Here is a 22,685-nt window from a genome sequence, read left to right as displayed (position 1 = left end):
GAAACGGTCCAGTCTGCACACACCTGCTTGACAGCTTGGATGAGTGGACCAATTCCTTGAAAAGCACAAACTCCCACGACTTACCCTCTATGACACGTGGACTCTGAATAGCCTCTGAGCTATTAAGGAAATCCAACTTGTAACTAAAAGCAACCCCAGAACGTAATCTCCAGGCCCAGTTAGTTTCCTGGAAGAACGCTACCAAACCATCATAGAGGAATTAACATTAATTGTATAATTCTAGAAAATTCTAGAATTGTCTATTCTAGAAAAATAGAAGCACCAAGTCACTCCCACCAAGTGTGAGCCACTGCCAGGGGCCAAGAAGACCCGGAGTCTCCCAGCATCTGGAAGGGCCGTGCTGGGCCTCTCGAATGAGTGACACAGCCGCAGAAAGCAGAGAAAGGAGGAAATAATTAATACAGATTCTGACAAGCACACCAACGTGCACATGGGAAGGACACTGGGGGGGACCCAGGACCGGCAGGGGTACAACGTGAAGGACAACTCTGGGTCATAATAAACTTCAATGTGCTTTACTGCCAGACCCTCCGAGGAATTGCACAATCAGGGATCTGAACTGTTAAGAGGCTGGAAGATGTTCGTGAACAACCGAGTCTGTTTTGCAGTGAACGTGCTGATTTGCATGTACGAATAACTGAACAGAAACATGTCTTTAATGTGCTGTGTCGCCCCAAGCCCTGGGTGTGTTATCCATTTTAAGCAAATGATTCTTCACGTGCTTTACAAACGTAATTACAGCTGCACTAGGATGTGTGACGTGGAGCAGTCGGACTTGATGAGGTTTTGCTGTAAACACGGATGAACTTCCGATGATTGGAAAAAAAAGATGATTCCTTGCCATGAAGTGAGGTCAAGCCTAAAACAGAATAGAAAGTGTGATAAAGCAAAGTCATCAAGGGTTCACAAGTACACAAGTGTACAAACAGGTGTTCACGTCTCAGACCTAGGCCCCACCTTGAACGTCTCCGGCAGGAAGACGTCTGCTTGACCACACACATAGTAACGCAAACTGAACCTGCCCTCGGCCAGGAAGTCGAAGCCTCTGCAGAGCAGACGCGGAGCAGGACCGGGGCTCCAATCACAGCGTCTCCATGTCTGCTGGAAACACTCAGCCTTCAGGCCTGTGGAAACCGCATTCTCTTTACCAAAAAGCACTGTTCACATCCATCTTCCAGAGGAAATAGCTTTCCAAGGACTGCAGGCCGATAAGAAATGGCGAGTGAAAAATGAAGCGCCAGTGTCAGAGGACAAATGGTCCCTGGGGACGGGAGAGCCAGTGAAATCGGGACTGGAGTTCTGCCAGCAAATGCACGCCTGCCAAAAACAGCCCACGCGTGTGCAAGCATGTGCACACAGGCACACCCATGTGGCACACACAGCCACCAGGCCGTTTGGAAAGGAAACAAAGATGCTCTGAAGTCGAACTCCACCCCTGCTCCCGATGTTGAGCAACTTAACCTCTCTGAGCCTCGGTTTCCCCAAATGAACAGAGCAGGTGACAGCCACTGCCCAGGGCTCGAGCGAGGTCGGACGGGCTGACAGAGAAAATGCTCAGAGCAGCACCCGGCTCGGAGCAAGTCCTCGGTGGCTTGGCTTATTCTTAAAAGCAAGGTGTAGATTCTTCACTGCCACCTTTCTGGTGTCCGCCCTCCAGCTCCAACTTTTACCTGTTAAAACAAGCTTCCCTGATTACAAATGCTGGCAAACTCCAGTTCATCAAGCTCAAAATTCGTTCTTGGGACAAATCGTTGTCCCTAACCGTCCTGTCCAGTGCCCCCAGCTGTGTTTTCAGCAGCTCGTTCAACACCAGCAATTCCACCGTAAAAGGGGGGGGGGGAGCCCTCCCTTCCTGCAGGTCTCTGCCCCTGTCCCTGCCTCCGGCCTGCAGGAGCGATGCAGCAATGCAGGGGACCGCTCACAGCCCCAAGGCTCCTCTTGGAAAAGCACCAGCTATTTTTGAAACAAAGTACTTCCTCAGGACCGAGAAAGTCCATATTAGTCAAAGCACGGGCCCGCGTCCTTGCTCTTCCTCTGCGATCTCTTTCCTGGTTATTTTTAGTAGTTCCTTTCCCCAACCCGCCCACGAAAGTGAGGAAGCGGGGCGCGTTCCCAGGGCGACTCTGGGACTCCTGGTCCCTGCGGCTCCAGCCGGGATCCGAGGCCACAGGGCCCCCGGGAGGCTCAGGACCTGCCCGAGGCCTGCGTGGACCCTGAGTCACGTGGCAGGCAGACCCCAGTCTCAGGGCTCAGCCCATGGCCTGTGAGCCCTAAAACCCGGGGGCCAGTGGCGGAGCCAGCAGTGCGCTCCCGCCCGGCTCCCAGCTGCACGGCCCCTGTTGTGTAACACCCGCTCCGGGCCCTATTTCCCATCATTCCTAGAGATTTCCTAACATACTTAGCCAAGACCCACCAGAGCGCGTCCTGGCAGCGCCAGTGGGGCCACAGGACTCGCTCACCAGGCCCCCCACCCAGGCCTCTGCCCTCGAGGCCTCTCCCCGGCAGCGGGGCTTCAGGAAGGTGCCCAGCACCCCTCCACGCCCCTCCCCCAGTAAGAGGGGGACACGGCCTGGGGGTGGGGTCTGAGCTCCCTCCCTTTGGGGGAGAGGTCACCCTGTGCCGGAAGCGCCAGGCCCACTGCGTCCCAGAAGACCCCCAGAGGGATGCAGAGCCAGGCGGAGATCACCAGCCACAGACCTGAGAGCTGAGGCTGGCTGTGGTTCTGGGCCGCGGGGACGGGTGACTTGTCCACGGACAGGGCAGCACCGCCCTGCTGCAGCTCCACGGCCCCGGGCCGCGTCCCCCCAGGCCCGTGCCTCTGACCGCCTGCTCCCTAGTCCGGCAGTGCCCCCGTGTCTTCCACATGGGGCCTCCTCCCTGACCCCCCGCCCGCGTCAGTATCAGGATCCCACAGGGTGCACTTGACATGTGAGTCGTTTGCAGTGTCTCCCGCAGGTGTCGTGGTTCAGGTCCCAAGCCCCATGAGCACCCCAAGCTGGCAGAGACCTGATGACAAGCTGGTGGATTAAAACAGGTGAGGCTGTTTCTCTCATCTCCCAGGTGAGCTTTCCAGGCCACAGGTCGCTCTGCTCCAGGACACCCTTCCGAGACTTGGGTTCCTCCATCTGAATTCTCCGCCATCCCCTGCAGAGTCGAGTCCAGTGGCAGGAAGCCTCTCTATCCCGTCTCATGGGAGGGGAGACACGAACCCCCTCAGGGACCTTAAGTCACAGACCCCAAGGTGGCACAAACATGGCCACTCCTACCACCAGGGGAGGCTGAGGCCAGGGTCTGTCCAGCTGCACACCTGTCACCACAGGGAGGCCAAAAACAAGTCTTGGCCACCATTCCATTGAAATGGACAGATTTCCCAGGAATTGTTCTTAAGGAACTTGTATTCAGATGGCTAAGGCTGGAGCTAACAGTAAAAAGGAGATGAGTGACGAGCACGCACCGTGCTCTGGGAGGCCCCGGGCTCTGGGTGGGGGGGGGCGCGTGGGGCCCCGGGCTCTGGGGGGGCGCGATGGGGCCCGGGGCTCTGGGGGGGCGTGATGGATGGGCTGGTGGGACCCTCGGCCAGGCAGGGCCAGCAACTGACACTCACGTCCGGCAGGAAGTTGGGATGACCCAGCTGTGACGCCGGGGAGAGGGCAGCAGATGAGAGCAAGTCCTGGGTCCACCAGCCCTGCCTCTAACTGGCTGGTCTGTGCACCAATCAGTTAATCACTCTGACCGTCCGCTTCTTCCCCCAGAAGATCAGGAAATACTTTCAGACGCTATTGCTGAGGATGAAATGAGATAGTGAGTGTGCAGCCGACCGGGGGCCAGAGGCTGCAGGAGCGCGGGCCTGACCTGGCCAGACAGACGAGGCACCGGCCCGGCCAGACAGACGAGGCACCGGCCCAGCTCCGGGCACGTGGGGTCAGGGGGACCTACGCATCTCTGAACGAGCCCGTGCCCTTCCCGTACGGCAGGCACACCCCTGACCACGTGGTGGGCACTTTGTGACCATCCTAGAGGCAACATTTGGATTCTTTCAGTGTTTTTTGTTTCTTACCGCTGCTGTAAATGTGAACACAGACATCACCCAGGCCGACGTCTGAGCCTCAGGGGGAAAGGAACAGGGCACGCACCCACGCAGGTCTGTCCCAAAGATGCCCCACGAAATCAGAGGCGGCAGGGGAAGGGGGCCAGCCAGGCTCGACCCATCGTCCACACCGCAGGAAAGCCGGGCCCTGCCCTGAGAGGGGGGCGGGGATTGCTCCCAGAGCCAGCTGGACAGGCCCCTCCTTCGCTGGAGCTGAGATCACACTTTGAGGTTCTCGTTAAAGAGCAATTTTTCAGCAACGGTTAAGAGAACAACCCCAAAGGCGCTTCAAAATACATTTGTTTACGGTAAGTCCTACTCCGGAGTGGCGTGGTTTTCAGGGCAAAGCCTCCCACCAGACTTGTGCCAAGCCAAGGTCAGGGCGGGACTGGCGCTCCTGGCGTCCCAGGGGCTTTCAGGGGTCCATTCCCCTTGCACTGAGTTTCTACATCAGCCGGGTCTTTGCTCTCAAAAAGGACGCAGGGAAACGAGCCATTTCTCAACCTAAGTAAGGAAGGACTTGACTGCCGACTACGCGGTCATGTGGACACACAGAAGATAAAGTCATTGTGACACGTGTGTGAGAAACATCAGCGACACAAATGAGAGACTTGGAAACAAAGACCTCACTTAAGAACTTGACGCCGATTTCACGTTCATAGTCCTTTCGTTAGAGGTCACACAAGACACTGAGAATGAAGTGTGTGTACACGTATGCCTGAAACATGGTGCTGCGCAGCAGGAGTGGACACCACATTGTAAACTGACTGGACTTCAATAAAAAAGGAAAAACAATACAACTATCAAGTTAAAAAACAACAAAAAAAAGAGAGCGAGAGAGAAACACTTCAGAATCGAATTAACATAAAAGGCCCTGCAACCTGGACCAACTTTTGTTTGAAGGCAGGGTCCTCTGCCCCCTGAAAGGAGACAAGAGCTTCGTTCTCAGACTTAATTGGGATTCCAGGAGCCCTGGCTGGTCCCCGAGAGCCGCTTCCTGCCCAGCCTTGATCAACCCCAAGCAGATTTAACCTGAATCCCTCTTTGGGCTGAGACTTCCGGCCTCCTCTCCCCTGGCGAGTCCCTGCTGGCCCCGCAGCCCCCCCAGCCCAGCAGGGCCCTCGCTCAGCCGCGGAGCAGCGCCTCCTGCAGAAGACCAGCCTGGTGCCTCGGGGAGCGAACGCGGTGCTGGCCTCTCTCTCACCCACAGCAGTGGTGTTGGCCTCTGCATCCTCTGAAACCAGGGTCTGTCACACTAAGTTTCATGGATCCGCTGGGCCGAACCGAACGGCTCTGCTTCAGGGGAAGGCACAGCCATCACGCAGTTCCACCGACACGGACTCAGTCGGGAGGACTTCCCACCGGCTGGCCACTTTGGGGGAAAGCATTAGAAACTGGACCCGGCTTTGTCCCTTGACCCCTCGCTTGCGGTGGAGAGGGTCAAGGGACAGCTTTAACCAGAGACGCTCGGGTTGGCCGGGGAGACGCTCACCCCAGCCGGGAACTGGTTTCACCAGGGTCCGTGGGTGAGGAGGAAGAGGGTGTATCTGATGCCTCCTAAGTGCTCCCTGAACAGAGCAAATTCAAATGCTTGAAACCGGTGTCTTATCAAAGTGGAGACTCTGTTGGCTCTGACCCCCCGAGGGGAGCGAACTGTGCTCTCTGTAGTCAGTGTAAAACCCAGCGTGACACGCGCGAGAGGAAGGGAAGGCTCCGTGACTCGCCACGGAGCGCTCAAAACTGTAGGAAACCCACTATCTGCAGACTGCAAGCAAACTCTGACACGCCGAGTGATGTCACCGCACCGAAGCGCTCGCTGGAGCTCTTCATTGTTCCACTGGATGTGCCTCTCGCACGGGACGTGATGTCACCTCACAGAACACAATGCGGTTCAGGGAGGCAGATGCTCAAACACAATGGAAATGGAAAAAATAGAAAACCCGCTTCCAAAGTTTCAAGGATGTCATTGAAAAGGACACGTGGATTTAAGGTAAACAAGCTGAAGGAAGTTCGATGGGCCTTTTGGAAACAGGGCTGAGGCGACTCCTCTCGCCAGGGAGAAAACGCTTCCTCCGCTCTGGCGGGAAGGCAGGGCAGGGGGACGCCCCCGTGGGACGGGGCGCGGTGACCGTCCAGAGGCTTCACGCAGGATGGCATGGAGCGTCCATCTTCTGTTTGAAGTAACACCTACAGGGCACCGAGGGGCGCGAGGAGAGGCAGCTGCAGAGCCCACAGACCGGAGAGGAGCCCTCCCGCGTGGGCTGTGACCAGGACGAGCTGTCGCTGCTGCTGAAGTGACGAAGGGAAGCCTACAGCTGGCTCGCACAACCACTGTCACATGCGTGTCCCAGGGCCGGGATGCTGGGAGGCGGGGACGGGCCCCTTCGCTTATCTGCTTTCAGAGTGCCCTGGTCAAGTGGATTTGGGGGGTACATTGTCTAGTTTTAACTGAACTAGCCCTGAAATAGAGCACAAGTAGGTTCAGGTCATTTCTTCACAGAAGCCCCGACTTGAGGGTGACCCTCACACAAAGGCACAAGCCCACGAGGAGAGGACGACAGAGCAGCCCCACCCCCTCCCACCCAACCCCCCGTCCACCGTGTGACCACCTAGTCAGACCCACAAGAAGCTGGCGACAAAGAAATACACATTTATTAACTAGAGAGACGAGCCGATTCATGAGATAACAAATGAATCACTGAAGAGAAAACGAGCGAAGTGTGCACCGTGATTTAAATCCAGTGACAGCACGGCCAGTGAGACAGTCAAGCATCAGTACGCAAATACCAGTTACATTTTATGTACCATCAAAGAGCAACTGTGACCTCGAACATCACAGTTACATTAGCATCAAAAATACTTACGAACACATGTAACAAAAGATGCTCAGACGTGTAACTTAAAACCTGAACACAGTGCTGAGAGACACAATGAGGACCTAACAAACGGAGAGACACCATGTCCACGGGTCAGAAAAGCAACCCCATTCAGTTCTACCCTGATGGCTACACAGGAGCGATGCAGCCCCAGTCAAACCTTGGCAGGATTTTTGAAACTGACAGGTTGATTCTAAAATTCACATGAAATGAAAATGATGTTAATTAGTCAAAACAACTTTGGAAAAGAACAACATTAAAGAATTCACGCTACCTGATTTGAAGATTCACTGTAAAGCTACGGGAATGAGCGCAGTGTGATGTTCCATGAGAATGGACACAGCGATCAACGGGGCAGATTAGAGCCCAAGACGCAGCTCACACTACATGACCACTTGACAGAAACGCCAGGGTAAGTCCACGAAAGATGAACCGTCTCTCCTGCAAACCAGAGGCCCACGTGAGAAACAATGAGCACCGACCCTTTCCTCACGTGTACACGAGAATTAACTGCAGGAAACCAGAGGTCCAAATGTAAGAGATAAAACCGTAAACCATGTAAAACATACATGAAAGAAATCTTTATGGCTTTGGATCAGGCAACATATTTTTAAGCAGCACATGCAAACTATGAACTATAAAATTAAATTTTGGTAAACTGAACTTTCTCAAAACCCAAAACTTTTGCTTTCCAAAAGCCACTAGTAAAAGCATAAAGTCACCCACTGGTATCCGATAACAGCATTCCATCCATAATACATAAAGAATACTTACAACCTAATATTAAGAAGACATTCGGGGGAAGGTATAGCTCAGAGGTAGAGTGCATGCCTGGCATGCACAAGGTCCTAGGTTCAATCCCCAGCACCTCCATCAAAAATAAGTAAATAAATAAGTAGACCCATTTACCTCCCCCCAGAAAACAAATAAATAAAATAAACATTTAAAGACCTTTTAAAAAGACATTCAGTTCACTAGTAATAGGAAAATGCAAATTAAAATCACAGTGAGTCCCCACTTACACCCACTAATGACTGAAACCAACAAGGCTGGCTGCACTGGGTGCTGGTGGGGCCCGGGGCAAATGGCTCTCTTATCCCCCACCGCTGGTTTCAACTCGGTGGCCGGCCACCCTGGGAAACAGGTCGGTCCTTCCTCATGCAGGAAAACCTGTACTCACCCAGCAGGCCCTCTCCCAGGTGGTCACTCAAGAGCAGGAGACTCGTGACCTCACAGGCGTCACCCGAACGAGCGCAGAGCAGCACTAGCAGGAGCCAAAGTCGAGACCCAGTGTGCACGTCCAAGCGTCGCCTGCACCAGCACGTCCTTCACGGAACTGCACCGCGCGGAGGATGGTCCCCACCGGTGCGCGCCCTCTTCATCACGTGATTGGGGGTGGCCGGAGCCCAGCAGCAGGACCTGGGCATAACTCAAGGGACCTACTGTAACCCTCAGCATGTGGCCAGCACTCAGAACACTGGCTGAAGGCAGGGACCAACGCGACAGGTGACTGACTGCCACGCGCAGGCTAATTCCTGGTTTCCTGGCATTTGTGCCATGAAGACAGTCTTCCCCCGGAACCAGAATGAAGGCAGAGCCACGTGGATGAGAACACTGTTGGCCAAATCCCTGCCGCAGTTTTAACTGTGAATTGCCTTTCCTGGGTTGCCTGTGTCTAGTCCCACCAGGACATGCTCCCCCGGACTCTCCAAGTGAGCGCCACACTAGGGATGAGGGCAGGGCAGAAAGGACGTCTGCACACAGCGTCACACTTCTCGTGTGCCCAGGGCGCCTTGGCGGCAACGTTCATCTTAATGAAAGGCCAGGAAACTCGTCATCAGGCTAATAAGTACCTGCTGTCCCCGAGAAAGATCAGCAAGATGGTAGAGCGAGGTCAGTTCCACAGGCCACTCTCCCGGGGAAGAGGGGGACGGGGGGATGCCTCACTGAGGTTCCCCGCAGGTCCAGGAACTTCTGCGGGTAGAGCACATTTGACTCATCCACCTCCTGGGGCACTGCCCTTCCATAAGCTTTTCCACTTTAAGGGAACGCGGCTGGTGGGGCCCAGGCTTGTGGAGGAGGAACCCACAGGGCTCCCTGACAAGCTTCCAGTGGGCGACAAGTGGCTCCGATTTGCCTGGACACGCCAGTGAAGTGCTCCCACCCATGGGGCAGGCTCCCGAGACCAGACGTGCCAGCAGGGCGTCCGTGTAGTCCGCTAGGGAGAGGAAGGGCTCACGGCTTCTCCTCTGAACCACCAACAACCCCTCTTTCAGCTCCTTGTCTTTATAACAGCACTGCAACAATCTCTATGAACTAAATATTTGCCACAACTCGGTCATCTGACCAGAGTCACTAGGTTTCACAGGTGAGTGTAATCTGAATACATCCCCCCATTTGTTTCCTACGATCCTGTTAGAAACACAGCACCTGTTCCTTAAAACCTAAAGATAGACTTACCCTATGATCGAGCAGTCCCACTCCTGGACATGTATCCAGAGGAAACTCTTAATTTGAAAAGACATATGCACCCCAATGTCCACAGCAGCACTATTTACAACAGCCAAGACATGGAGACAGCCTAAGTGTCCATCGACAGATGACTGGATAAGAAAGCTGTGGTATATTTATACAATGGAATGCTACTTGGCCATAAAGAAGAATAAAATAATGCCATTTGCAGCAGCATGGATGGACCTAGAGATTACCATACTAAGTGAAGTAAGTCACACAAAGACAAATATCATATATCACTTATGTGTGGGATTTAAAATATGATACAAATGAATTTATTTACAAAGCAGAAAGAGGCTCACCAACATAGAAAACAAACTTACGGTTACTGAGAGGGAGGGATAAATTGGGAGTTTGGGATTGGCAGATACAAACTACTATATATAAAATAGATGAACAACAGATTCTTCTATACAGCACAGGGAACTATATTCAATATCTTGTAATAACCTAAATGAAAAAGAATATGAAAAGGAATATATATATATAAACTGAATCACTATGCTATATACCAGAAACCAATACAACATTGTAAATCAACTATGATTTAATTTTTTAATCTTTTTGAAAAAGAAACAAAGCACCTGCTGGATATGAGTACATACAGGGATACCCTGTAACCATTAACTGTCGCAAACTCATAGTCACTATCCTTTCATGTTAGTTAACAGTTCTCAGGGAATTTGCATGAGGATAACACAGTGCCTGCCTTCACCAGGTATCCTCCACTCCACTCTCAAACAGCATCCCAGTCCTCCATCCAACAAACAAATAAAACAAGGAAAGAAAATCGAAGACCTCATTTTGAACTGTTACTCCTGGTTGGCAGAATTTTTCTGCTTTCAGTGTAGCAAGGACAGTACATATACTGTAAAATAATTTGTATTCAAAGGCATTTTCCCTTCTGAAGCTAAGCCAGTGACACACTGGAGAATATTACAGGTTTTGTGCTCTGTGCTCAGCTAACCCATGTATTGCTTAACTCAAAGAAGGTGTCCCATCTGGGTTAAGAAGAGCAGCAAGTCCTTGGTTTGCAGTCACAGAACCTGACTTTCAAATAAGCAAAGGGTCCCTTTACTGGGGTATTTTCCAGAGCAGCCAGGTCGGGCTGCGCCCGGAGCCAGGGGCAGCTGTTAGCTTGTCTTTATTTGGGAGGCTGCCTCTTAACCAACCTGAAAATTGCCAGGGGCTTTTCTCAGATTCCACTGACAGCCTCCACCCCCACCCACCCCCGAGAGCGAATGGAGGCAAAAAAAAAATAAATAGCTATTCCAAGTTCCTCTTGCTCTCAGTAACATCACCAAAAACTTGAAGGTATCTTGCTGCAGACTCCCTCCTGGCATCTGAGCAGAAGGACTGACAGCTTGAGAGCCAGCTCCTCGCCCTCCTGCACCCGCGGACCAGTCGTCCGGGCAACACACCTGCTCATGCCTGCAGCCCCTCGGGTTCCCAGACCTCCCTGAGGCCCCGAAGCCTCCCTGGTGTGACGCCCCCCCCACCCGGACATCCCCACACGGCACGCACACAGATTTCAGACCTTGAGGACTCACGGTGCAGTCCAGCCAAGGGGCTGTGAGCCCAAGCCAGCAGCACCTGGAGGGTCAAACCCGGACGTCACAGTCAGAACACGGTCAGACGCGACGCGCCTGCTGGGCTCTCCCGGCCAGACCGCGCCCGGCCCGGCAGCCAATCGGCGGCCGCCGAGACGTTGCCATGGCCACACCGCGGCTTCGGCGGCGCAGGGCCCGGCCCGGCAGCCAATCGGCGGCCGCCGAGACGTTGCCATGGCCACGCGGCCTGTGAGAGCCGCACTCGCCCCAGCCCGGGAGCCAATCAGCGGCCGCCCGGTGTTGCCATGGCCACGCCGCGTGTGAGGGCCGCGCACGCGCGTGGTGGAGAACCGCCAGCCGCTCCGGGCGCAGGGCTCGCAAGGGCCCCCGCAGCCACCCGCGGACACCCGCCGCGAGCCGGTGCCCTGAGCGCCCGACATGAACCGCAAGAAGCTGCAGAAGCTGACGGACTCCTTAACTAAAAATAGCAAGCACTGTAAGTAAGAATCAAGCGCTGGGCGGCAGAGGCTCCGGCCAGGTCTCCTGTCCCTCCCGGGGCGAGGGTCCCGCCCGCGGACCCCGAGTGCGGGCCGAGCCCGTGCACGCCCAGCCCTAACGAGAAATCTGGGAGGGAGCCCGACCGCAGCTCCTTGGGCCGGCACCCACGCCCGCCCGGGGTCCCAAGGAGCGCTTCCGGGCATCCAGGCACCCAGTTCCCCACAGGCACTTACTCGCTTTGCAGACCCTCATTTAACGTGCCTCTGCGGCACAGAGGTGTGGTTTGTATGCCCAGGGGACACGTGAGGCTTTAGCCTCAGAAGCAGACGGAAGACAAGGACGAAAAACCGCCGGACTCACGAAAAGTGGCACAACCAGCAGGCACCTGCTTTCTAGCTCTTCTTAGAGCAAATCAGCCAGCACAGGCCAAGTGCTGGGAACCTAGCAGGAGGCCCACAGGGGAAAGCGGGTGTCAGTGCCAACAGCCTCAGGAGCGATGAGCTGCGGGGGCACGGAGACCTGTACCTCGGAGCGAGGAGGTTTGCTGGGAAACCAGGCTGATCTGCTCCCAACGCTAGAGCCCACTTTCCACAGTTTCCAAAGCGAAGGAAACTTGGCAGGTGGCAAGAGGCCCCTGTGGAAGACATCCGCTCTCATCTCACAAGCACTCTGAAAGGTGGCCCTAAAATTTCAGAGGCAACTTTAGAATTGTGTGCAGACTGAGGGGCAGAACTGTGCGTGGGCTGTGGATGTGGCTTAGATGGGGAAGGGACTGTCTGACAAGCAGGTTTATAAGGTGTGTGCTGATTGCAAAGCTACTGGCTTCCTGAAGAAACAGAAGCCGTAATCCCAAGGCCATTGGTGCAAAACAGGAAGAACAAACATGTTTTGATGTGGTTTTAGATGTGACGGGATCTACTCATATTTCATATCTAAAATAATGAGTGGTAGGAGATGCTTTCAGGATGGCACTGGGAATAAAAGTTCCCGTGGACATAAGCATCCTAAACTTCCAAAAAAAGTCATCCTATAATTAAGATATTATTATGATTATTATAATCTGATGAGAATTTTGTTCTGTCGTTATTTTTCTTAAAATACTTCCATTTCTGGGAAAAGACCAGATCTCCTTAAAACATCTACCGAACTTTGAATAAACAATGCGAAACTGCTATCTATACACAATGCTGAATTTGATTCAGTCTGTTTAGTGAGTTTACAACATGTCGCAGACATTCCAAGAATGTATTTAGAGGTGAATGTACTTAAAGATAAGTGAAACCATGGCAATAAAACCAGTCTTGATTTTTGTTCCTACATAAAATTTTTAAAGTGTTTAAAAAGTCATTCATAAGAACCTTGATGATTATTAGTTAAATTCTATAGAAATAGTGACAAATCATGGACATTATAATAATTCTGAGTTTCTTTAAATAGAAAACCTTTCTCCTGAAGTCAGGTTTCCTTTTAGTTGCCAGGTGATAATCCCAGCAGGGTGAAGTGGATAAATTTTGTAGAATCAGAGAAGAAATTCCCTTAAGTGGAGGCCTAGGTAATCCACCACACTACAGAACAGACTCAGACCAATCCAAAAAGAGGAAAGCCAGTTCTTAAATTTCCTTAACTTCATTTAGTTTTGTATTCTTGAATTTAAGAAACATTTCAGCAAAATAATTTATCTTACAGAAAAAATTACCCATCTTGGAACTTTTGGGTAAAAATTTAAGTTAATATATATTCTTTCACTTTTATTGCAGCCGAGATAGAAAAGTGGCTAATCTACCTTCCCTCAGCTAGCGTTTCACACACGTAAACAGACTGTGTCATTCTTCGTGCAAGTTTTTCTTCCCCAGCCATTAACTTTGTTTTAGAATGTTTTATGTTTTAGAATTTTGTTTAATTTTTAGAATATTTTTATGTGGGTAAATATACATAACATAAAACTTACCATTTTAACTACGTTGTGCCACTACACAGCCTGTGGCACTAAGCACATGCACACTGTTGTGCAACCATCACCACCGTCATCTCCAGAACTTTCTCATCTTCCCAAACTGAAACTCTGTCCCATTAAACTGTAACTCTGCACTTTCCCCAGCCCCTGGCCCATCATTCTACGTTCTGCCTCTGAATCTCCCCACTCCAGGTACATCATGTAAGTGAACTCATACAATATTCGTCCTTTTGTGTCTGGCTTATTTCGCTCATAATGTTTTCATGTTCATCCATGCCATAGTGTGTGTCACAGTTTCCTTCCTTCTTGAAGCTGAATCATAATCCATTGTCTGGACAGACCACATCCTTCTCGCCCGCTCATCCATCCGTAGATACCTGGTCGCTGTGAGCGCCGGCGTACGGGTGTCAAGGCCCCTGTTGTCCATCCTGCATGGTCCATGCCTAGCGGTGGAGTCACTGGATCTTGCCGTATTTCTCTGTTTCATTTTTTTTGAGGCAGTGACATACCATTTTCTATGGCAACCACTAACTCTTTTTAAAATGATAACCATTACATTCTTTTCTACTATTTAATCAATTTACTTATCAATCATTTATTTTCCAAAGTTTTCAGCCTTCATCTTAAATTGTGGTCCCCAGAGCTGGAAATCGCCCTGGCCTGCAGGATGTGGTGTGATTTCTCCGTTCCTTTGTGCTGTCTTCTGTTGTGTGCATGCAGCCTTCACCCGTTTTTAAAAATACTCAACCATAATTTTGTCGGTTTTGGAATAAAATCTTCTCCATCTTCCACCTATACCTCCTATTTAACCTCACTGTCGTGTTCTTAATGCCAGACACCAACGCTTCCACCCGCACACCTCAGACAGCGATTGGGACACAGTTAGCCCTGTGTTTATAAACACCGCCCGCCCACAGTGACATGTGTGACAAGCTCACGTGTGTGTGCACACCCTGGAGATAACAGTGTCCTTCCTCCAAAGTGCTGCTGGACAGTTGCGTGTTTTCACATCATCCACCATGAGAACTGCCATGGGTGCTAAAAGATGCTTAAGTCCTTCCTTATTGGGAAGTAGCTGATTCTGGTTTCCAAAGTCTGGATTACGGATTCACCAAGGCTGATTGGAATGAAAACTGTTCCCTTGTTTTCGTGAGCCTGGTATCGTATTCCCAGGGGAAGGTTAATTTGCAAGTCTCATCAATGCTTCTCATCAAAAAGTACCTTCTTAACACCCCCTTGCTTCCTTTGACTCATCCCTCTATGGCTTTGTCAAGCTTAGAATCTGAACCCACAGTCGCTCTGCGGGTAACTTGGCAAAGCTCTCTTCTTCTCTCCCAAGTGGGGCTGAACTTACATCTGCCTGAGGGAGGGGCTGCTGCTTCTGCCTCCATGGGGCCCTCAGGAGTGGCGTCCTCTGTTGACCTGGCGGGTCACGAAACTCAACCCAGGACAGTCACCTGTCGACAGCAACATATTTATGGCTTCAATGTTTTTTGTCTATAAAGTCTTTAATGCAACATTTAAGCTAGAAACTAAAGATTAAAATGCATTTTGTCATGTCTTGGTTTTACTCTTTCGCAGTTAATAAATCTGAAGTGAAATGTCTCATCAGTCTTTTCTATAACCTGGTGGGAGATGTAACCGAGCGGCAGGGTGTGGTCATTGGACTCGATCGCAATGCGTTTCGAAACATCCTGCATGTGACATTTGGAATGACAGATGACATGACCATGGACAGAGGTAAGAGGACAATCTTCAGATGGTCCAGATTCAGCCTTAACAGGGAAAAGTAGTTTGGGGTTTAGACATGCTCTTGGTGAGAAGCTTAACTTCTGCATTCCCAGTTCCACCTGAAAATAAACCTCAGTTTATATTCATGGGGAGGGAGATGGGGGCCATAGGGGAGGAGATGGGCGGCGTAGGGAGGGAGATGGGGGCCGTAGGGAGGGAGACGGGGGCGTAGGGAGGAGATGGGGGTGTAGGGAGAGAGATGGGGACCACTCTTTCTGTGTTTCTGTGTATTTAAGAAGAGGACAAAGTCAGCTTGGCTAACTAGGTTTCCCTTACTTTATATCAGAAAACCTGAAATATTTCTCTTTCTACTTCATAAATATAGTAATAAAAAATTTGAAAAGGACATGTTTATTTCCTTACATCATCAAAAGTATTTCCATAAAAACTAACATATAATCTTATCTGTCACGTAGTAGCATTACTCTTCTTGAGTAATAAAGACATAAAGTCATATATTTTATGTTAATATGTCAACGTATTTAATACACCAGTGTGTTCACGTGTGAGCTGTTGATCAATATGCTTAGACGTTCAGAATTTACTTGTTCCCACAAAATGTGAAGGGACTCTTCCCAAAGCTTCAGTGAAAGTTCCCAGTGTTTCGACATCTCGGTGTCCTCCGTGGTCAGATGAGGGCACGGGGCCACGCGGCCCTGTGGTCCTGCCTGAAAGGTGGGCAGCACCAAAGCAGACGCATCGCTGAGAACAGAAGCCCAGCACACGTGTCCTGCCTGCTTCTCTCTCTCCGCAGTTTTCCGAGGTTTTGACAAAGACAACGACGGCTGTGTGAGTGTAACGGAGTGGGTGTGTGGACTATCAGTGTTTCTTCGAGGAACTCTGGAAGAAAAAATGAAATGTAAGCCTTCACGTTGCCCTCTCGGCTTGTTCACGAGGTCCCTAAGGAGTCTAGCCCGGCGCCCTCCGGCCCAGCTGGGACGGTGGGCTTGTCTGCTGTCTGGTGGTTTGAATTCCCAGCAGCCTCTTTTATGGAGTGAATTCAAATCAATGATAAGGATTGGGGGAAAAAATGAGAAAGAGGAAAAGCAGGAGATTCCAAGGAGGAACCCGTGCCAAGCAAGGCCGCGCAGGCTGACCACATACGCACACTTGCGTACGAAGGTGAGGAGCGCCTTACATACCTCATCACTGGAGTCGGAACCACAAAGGGAGAGAACATGGGTGCAAGCGTCCCAACTCCTACTTAACTCATTCACTCCAGGGGGCTCCGTTTCAGTCAGTTTCCCAACATTTTCAAGATGAAATGTTAACTTGTGGGTGTTCCCGGCACGCTCCCTGCAGCTGAGTTTGAAGAAAGTTGTTCTAAGATTGTCGAGTAGAGTCGACAAGTGGGCCTGCAGCCCTTTTTACAGAAACCGGGTTGCACGGAGGCTTTTGGCCTGAGAAGGACATTAACACTAGAGCCCTGGGCTCTGACCACTTGATCAGAGCGAGTGTCCCCTTGCTGACAGTAGCAAATTCTTGTTGGTTATCTTTTTTTCAAGATTGCTTTGAAGTGTTTGATCTGAACGGCGATGGATTCATCTCAAAGGAGGAGATGTTCCACATGTTGAAGAACAGCCTTCTCAAGCAGCCGTCCGAAGAAGACCCTGACGAAGGAGTTAAAGATTTGGTCGAAATAACACTCAAGAAAATGGTAAGTATGGGTAAGCTAGGCCACATAGGGGAGAGAAGTAAGAATTCAAATCACAGTGCCCACGTTTCCCACGTAGTGAAGTAAAGTGCTTAGATCGTGCTCTTTTGTTACGTAAAAGTTCTCTTCGAAGTCAGTATCTGCCAGCTTTCCCCTGCTGACACTTGAACTGGAGGAGCAGTAGGTATTGGTGGTGGTGTCTGCATGTTAACCGATGCATGGCTGGCCCCCCAGGACCGCGACCACGACGGGAAGCTGTCCGTCGCAGACTATGAACAAGCCGTCAGAGAAGAGACTCTCCTACTGGAAGCATTTGGACCATGTCTGCCTGACCCAAAGGTGACAGTACTGCTTTTGCTGAACAGTGACCAAAATATACCGTAGGGCCAGCAGCCCAGGGCTTCCTGGTTTAGGGGGTGATCAGGTGAACGACATTCCCCTCAGAGAATGGCTTCAGAAGAGAGAAAGCCCACTGAAGACAACAGCTGGTTCATGGCCTGGTACCTAGATGGATGGGTGGGTGGGTGGGTGATGGATGGGTGGCTGGAAAGGTGGGTGGATGGGTGGACAGATCTCATAAGTGCCTGGTGCAGAGTTCTGGATCTCTGTCCTTCTGTCTCCTCAGGAATTTCATCATTTACCTTCATCTTTACATTTTCAACCTCTTCCCTCACTACTAAAACCTTTCTATCAGAATTTAAACAGATCTAAACCTGTCCCATCTGACAAACAAAAGAGAAGGGAGGGAGGGAAAGAACGTCCCCGAATCCCACACCTGCTCCTGTTTGCTGTCTGAGGCTTTTTCACAGCCAAGCGTCTCAGAAGAATTGTCCGTATTCACGACTTGCGCGCCCACCACTTTCTCCTGTCTGCCCTTGACGCTGCTCTTGCCAAGGTCACCACGCCCGCCTAGTGAACAATCCCAAGGGTTCAGCTCTTGGGTTCTTGTCTTCCTCGACCTCATCCCTTCCCCACCCCAAGCTCCTCGTCCAGCTTCTCCTGTCCAGGAAGCATCTGCGCTGCCCACCCCAGCCTGGCTGCGACGTGGTCCATCCTCCTGGACCCCCACTGTGTGCCCACCCTCCGGCCCGCCCTGCGGGCTCTGGCCTGTGAGCCGAGCTCAGTGGGCGGGGGTCCCGGGGCTGGACCATGTGGTCTCGCCTGCCTGAGACCCCAGAACTGCCCTGGGCCGGAGCGGAGTCACCCTGATGCCAGCTGTGAGTGGTTCCTGACCCTCAGTCTTCCCCAGTTACTGCCGTCTCCTCAGACATTAAGGAGACACGAGAACATTTCTTGTTGCTGATCCCCCTTGTTGGAAGTCTGTACTAACTTGAGCACTTTTACTTCACAGAGCCAGATGGAATTTGAAGCCCAAGTATTCAAGGATCCACACGAATTCAGCGAGATGTGAATCCCTGAATGTCTGTGTTGTCTCGAGCGAGTGAATAAGGAGGCACGTACAGACTGTGCGTTTTTCCTGCTCCGCTCAGGAGGTGACTGCGCACTCGAGGGTGGGGGACAGGGTTGACCGACACGTAGCACCCGGCTTTGGTTAAGATGCAAGTAAATCAGCCGAAGACAGGACCTATGACGCGTTGTTGGGTCGGCCGGACGGGTTACGTGCTAGAGACGCCTTATCACCCAGACTTATCTGTTGACACACGTAACTGTCATGAGATGTTTGTATGAAGGAGATGAACAGAGAGATTACATAAGCATGAGTTATTTTCTTCATGTCAGAAAGATGCTGGGAATACATTTAAAAAATCACTGAAGCTCCTGAATTTCCTTTGGAGCAGTAAAGAGTAAAGACAACATCGGAGAGTAAGGATTCTGGCAGCGGGCCCTGGAAGGTGTTTCCACTGGGCACCGAGGGGGCTCAGGGACACGGAACCTGCATTCGAACGACCTGTGTCCCTGCCTGAGGCCTCAGCGTGACAGCCTGGCTGCCCGCGGCCAGAATGGGCCTCCATGAACACTGTGGGTTGAAAGTACAAAGAACCCCAGACAGACCCCCACCACGGGCAGAGGGGCAGTGGGCCTTCCTGGGCCTGATGGACAAGGCCTGGCCTCTGGGGTCACCCCAGTGACCCTCGCAGGGGGATGCGAAGCCCCCTTCTCTGTTCTGTCTCCCTCTGTCTCCACTGCCAGCCCCTCTCTGTCCTCTTGGACCTGCCCCCCAGGATTCCTCTCCTGCAGCCCCTCATCCCAGGTCACAGCCCACGGTGCCCGCTTGCCAGGGACTCCTGTGGCCACCGCTCCCTCGGCCTCCTCCTGCCCAGCAGGTGTCTGTGGCCATAGAGGGAGTGTTGGGAAGGCAACCTCAGTCTGGTCCTGGGCTGCGCTCTGCCTCCCGCAAAGGCTCCCGGGCAGGCCGCTGGGAGGGGACACCACCAGAAGCACTCAGAGGCTGCTCCAGATATTAAGTCCCTTTTGTGATTGCATGTGCTCTGCTCTGTTTAAGCGAAGAACACACTGCGTGAAACAGAGAAGTGGACTGTTAACAACCACTGTATAGAAAATAGACAAACAGCAAGGTCCTGCTGTGCAGCTCAGGGAACCGTATTCAGCACCCTGGGGTCACCTGTCAGGAAGAAGCCTGTGAGCAGGAACAGATTTGTGTACACACACGACCGCAGCACGCCGCCGTGCACCAGAAACCGGCCCCCTGTAACTGACCGTGCTTCAGTAAAAAAGGGGAAAAAAGGCTGCTACGAGTAAATGGAACATGCACCTTCATGAAATAAAAGCTCTTTTGCTGTCCACGTGTCTTCTTAAAATGTTAGAGTCTTGGACTGTGACAAGATTTTTCTGTCTTTTGTCGGCAACACAATATACTTTAAATTTTTTATTGTATTTCTCTGAGTGTCCATGATACAGGATCACTGAAGAGTATTTCAGAAGTTTAGGAAATACAAAAATCAAAATTAAAATATTAATATTCTGGTGTAGACTCTCAGCCTTTCTTAAGGCGTTTGTAAGTCTCCCCGCGGTTATGCGCGGAGCACACCCGAGTGTTTGGGCGAGCGCGCTGGATCGCGCTCTGTCAGCTGCTTTTTGTGTCCCACTGCCTCAGGAGCACTGTCCTGGGCGGGCAGACCCTCGTCCGGCACCGCTTCCCCGCCGCACACACTTGCTTATTCCCACGTTTTGCTGTTACGAGTAATGCCCCAAATAAACTCTCTTTGTAGGTGAATCTCTCCACGTGCTCACTTACTGGGGGTGACTCTGCAAAAGCCAGAATGTCGGGTGAAAGGCCTGCATGATTTTGTGATTTCCAGCATATGTTAGCAGGCACCGTCCAGGAGGGCCTGCCAGGCCCACGCATGAGAAGTGTGGGTGCACAGCCTTCGAGCTCCTCTGCCAAATCTGTGCACCGTGGGTGACCAGGATTTTAATTTATCATGTAAAGAATTTCGTACTTTCATGCACCTGTACCTAACCTTTTTATTGCAGGCTGAGTAAAAACGGACTTCCATGTGAATAATCCTGTTTTGTTACTTGACTTTTTCTAAGACTAAAAAAGCCTTCCAAAAAGTCTAAATAATTTTGTTGAAACTGAAGATGCTGTCCGCCCTGGACGGAAGAACCTGGGGCTTCCCATCCAGTGCAGGGCTCGCCCCCAACACCGTTCCTCCCCGTGATCTGTCCCAGTCGCTCCGTTCTGCTCTTCTCCTCGTTTCACTGCCGGAGCAACTCATAAATGATCTCAACACTGAGAATTCGCTCAGCTTAACAGCGGGGTGTCCGAGCGCAGCAGGTCCCTGTGAGGACGCGTCCATCCTGTCTTGCTCTGCGCCTCCCTTCCCGGGCGCAGCCAGTCCCTGCCGTTGGGCCCCGGGGTCAGGACCGCAGGGGAGCAGCCAGCGTCTGGAGGGTTGAACAGAGCCTCCCCCAGCTGGCTCCTCAGAGCGGGGCGTCCCTCCTCCCGCACTCGGGGGGCCCCTCCGGGCAGGCTGCGCGCCCCCACAAGCAGCATGGAAAGACTCTGTTTGGGAAACAAGTACTTTTTTTTTTTAACTGCAGGATTTGAAAACCACCACTGAAAACTGGTAGTCCTGCATTCTTCACCTGCAAACATCTCTGGCGCAAGACTGCACTTGTAAGAAGCCGAGCCTGCAACTGCTTGTACCGTAAAATCACCCCGAGCATCCACAGGTCCCCGCTGGAGCTGAGCCACTGGTTACCAGCCTCCAGGCCAGTCCCTCTGCCCTCGCCGGGCCGGGACGGAGGGCTCTGCCACACGGCCACCACTGCCGTGGCCTGGATCCACCGCGACCCCCCCACCCCCCAACACGGTTGTGTCATTTTTAATGAGAGAGATTGCGGAGGGAATTCCGGTCAAATCTGCTTAAAACCCCAAAGACAGCCGTGTCCAGACGCCTGCTCTGAGCCGCTCCTCGGAGCGCCTGTCTGCCCGACGCGCCTCGTCAGCTACATTCGCCCCACCGTGGAACCGTCCCCGGTCCCCCACGGCCACCGGGGCTGCGGGCCGGCTCTCGCCGGGTGTGGCCGAGACAGGGTGAGGACTCACAAGGAGCTGCCGCAGGAGCGACACAGTGAAACACACCTTCCCCCCAGACCCTGTTCACGACGACAGGCAGCTGACGGCTCCCAGCGCCCTGGTCCTGATGCGTGGCTTTCTGTGCCCTCCCGCCTCCCAACACACCGTCAGGAAGACACTCCTCCGCCGAGACACACAGCCTCCTGTCTGCCTTTGCCTCCCGCCCGGCAGCCACCCTGCCCTGTTACGTGGCCCGGCCGGCCCCGCGGAGCGCCGCGCCGGAAGGCGTCAGGTGACTCCGTGCCCTCAGCCTGTGCCCCGTCCCCTGTCCCGTCTCCAGGGGCTCGGTGTGGACGGGGGACGCAGCGGCTCAGAGCCCGGGGCAGTGAGCCGGCGACGGAGAGGCACACCAGGTGGGCCGAGAATCTGCCGGTTTCCTCTGCAAGTGGCTTTCCAAGCTGAATCACTGCCTCCCGCCAGGGTGGTGAGCCCAGGGCCGGCTGCAAGACAACTTCAAACCATGTGATCAAGGCTTCCTTAAATCCTTCAGGGTCGGAAGAGTCAGAGAGCAAAACAACCCCCGTGACCTCGACTGCACGGCGCACGAAGTCCAGGGAGCGCTCCGTCCAGGTTTCACGTAAACGCAGCTTCAGGCCCACGTGCCCCAGGCTGCTCCCTGGTTCACCCGCATGTGCTGAGGGGACCCTGGCTCCCTGCAGGGCTCTTCGGGTCTGAAACCCCTTGGAATTTTCTTTCTTAGTTGCAGTTCCCAGTTTGCACGTAAAGGCGTCCGTGTTCAGTCCCAAGAGGAGCCTGGACACTAGGCTGGGGCCTCGCCTGGCCACGCGGTCGGACTGTGGCTCCGAGGCCAGCATGTGAGGAGAGGTGGGGCCGCGGCTGGCTGTCAGGGGAGCGGCAGAAGTCCTCCTGGGAAGAGGAGAGGGCTGGACTCCTCCAGCAGGGGACACGGAAGGAGCCTCTGGGCCATCCTGGGCAGCACCTGGAAGTCCTCCCCCTGGAGAAGCAGAAGGTGCCGAGGCGGGTGGCCACGCGGTCCAGCAGCAGACACAAGAGCCTGGTGACGATGTGGCTCTTGCCAGATGCCAGGACCCAGCCCGAGGACCTCAGCAAGTGGAGGCGGGTTTGCGGCCAGGCCCCGACCACATCCCCCGACCTCACCAGTCACTGGACTTTGAAAGTCTGACGTAAATGAAACATGGTTTGTAGACCGGGGGG

The 22,685-nt window shown here is 52.7% G+C and overlaps 1 protein-coding gene and 1 long non-coding RNA gene across 11 annotated transcripts; one reads left to right on the top strand and one right to left on the bottom strand.

Moving 5' to 3' along the window:
• Positions 1–397: 397 nt before the first annotated feature.
• On the bottom strand, positions 398–11,173 carry LOC123613028 (uncharacterized). Of its 9 annotated transcripts, none has more exons than XR_012503236.1 (4): positions 11,036–11,173; positions 7,259–8,958; positions 979–6,567; positions 398–880 (listed from the first exon to the last, which is right to left on the bottom strand). It is a non-coding gene; the product is annotated as an uncharacterized LOC123613028 (long non-coding RNA). The 9 variants fall into 9 exon arrangements; XR_012503232.1 differs by having other exon boundaries at positions 7,259–9,948; positions 11,036–11,166; XR_012503234.1 differs by lacking the exon at positions 11,036–11,173 and having other exon boundaries at positions 979–3,328; positions 3,626–6,567; positions 7,259–11,022.
• A 188-nt stretch (positions 11,174–11,361) lies between these two features.
• On the top strand, positions 11,362–19,710 carry CLXN (calaxin). Of its 2 annotated transcripts, XM_045507149.2 has the most exons (7): positions 11,362–11,544; positions 13,645–13,701; positions 15,082–15,240; positions 16,046–16,150; positions 16,797–16,948; positions 17,180–17,284; positions 18,297–19,710. In XM_045507149.2, exons 1-7 carry the CDS (start codon positions 11,487–11,489, stop codon positions 18,354–18,356), a joined length of 696 nt encoding a protein of 231 aa, XP_045363105.1. In that variant the 5' UTR covers positions 11,362–11,486; the 3' UTR covers positions 18,357–19,710. The 2 variants fall into 2 exon arrangements, with proteins under 2 accessions (XP_045363105.1, XP_010969018.1); XM_010970716.3 differs by lacking the exon at positions 13,645–13,701 and having other exon boundaries at positions 11,364–11,544.
• Positions 19,711–22,685: the final 2,975 nt, after the last annotated feature.

This window comes from Camelus bactrianus, chromosome 29 (genome assembly GCF_048773025.1).
Source record: "Camelus bactrianus isolate YW-2024 breed Bactrian camel chromosome 29, ASM4877302v1, whole genome shotgun sequence".
Lineage (NCBI taxonomy): Eukaryota > Metazoa > Chordata > Mammalia > Artiodactyla > Camelidae > Camelus > Camelus bactrianus.
The sequence above is the reverse complement of the archived record's forward strand: the minus strand, read 5'-3'. Positions and strand labels throughout refer to the sequence as shown.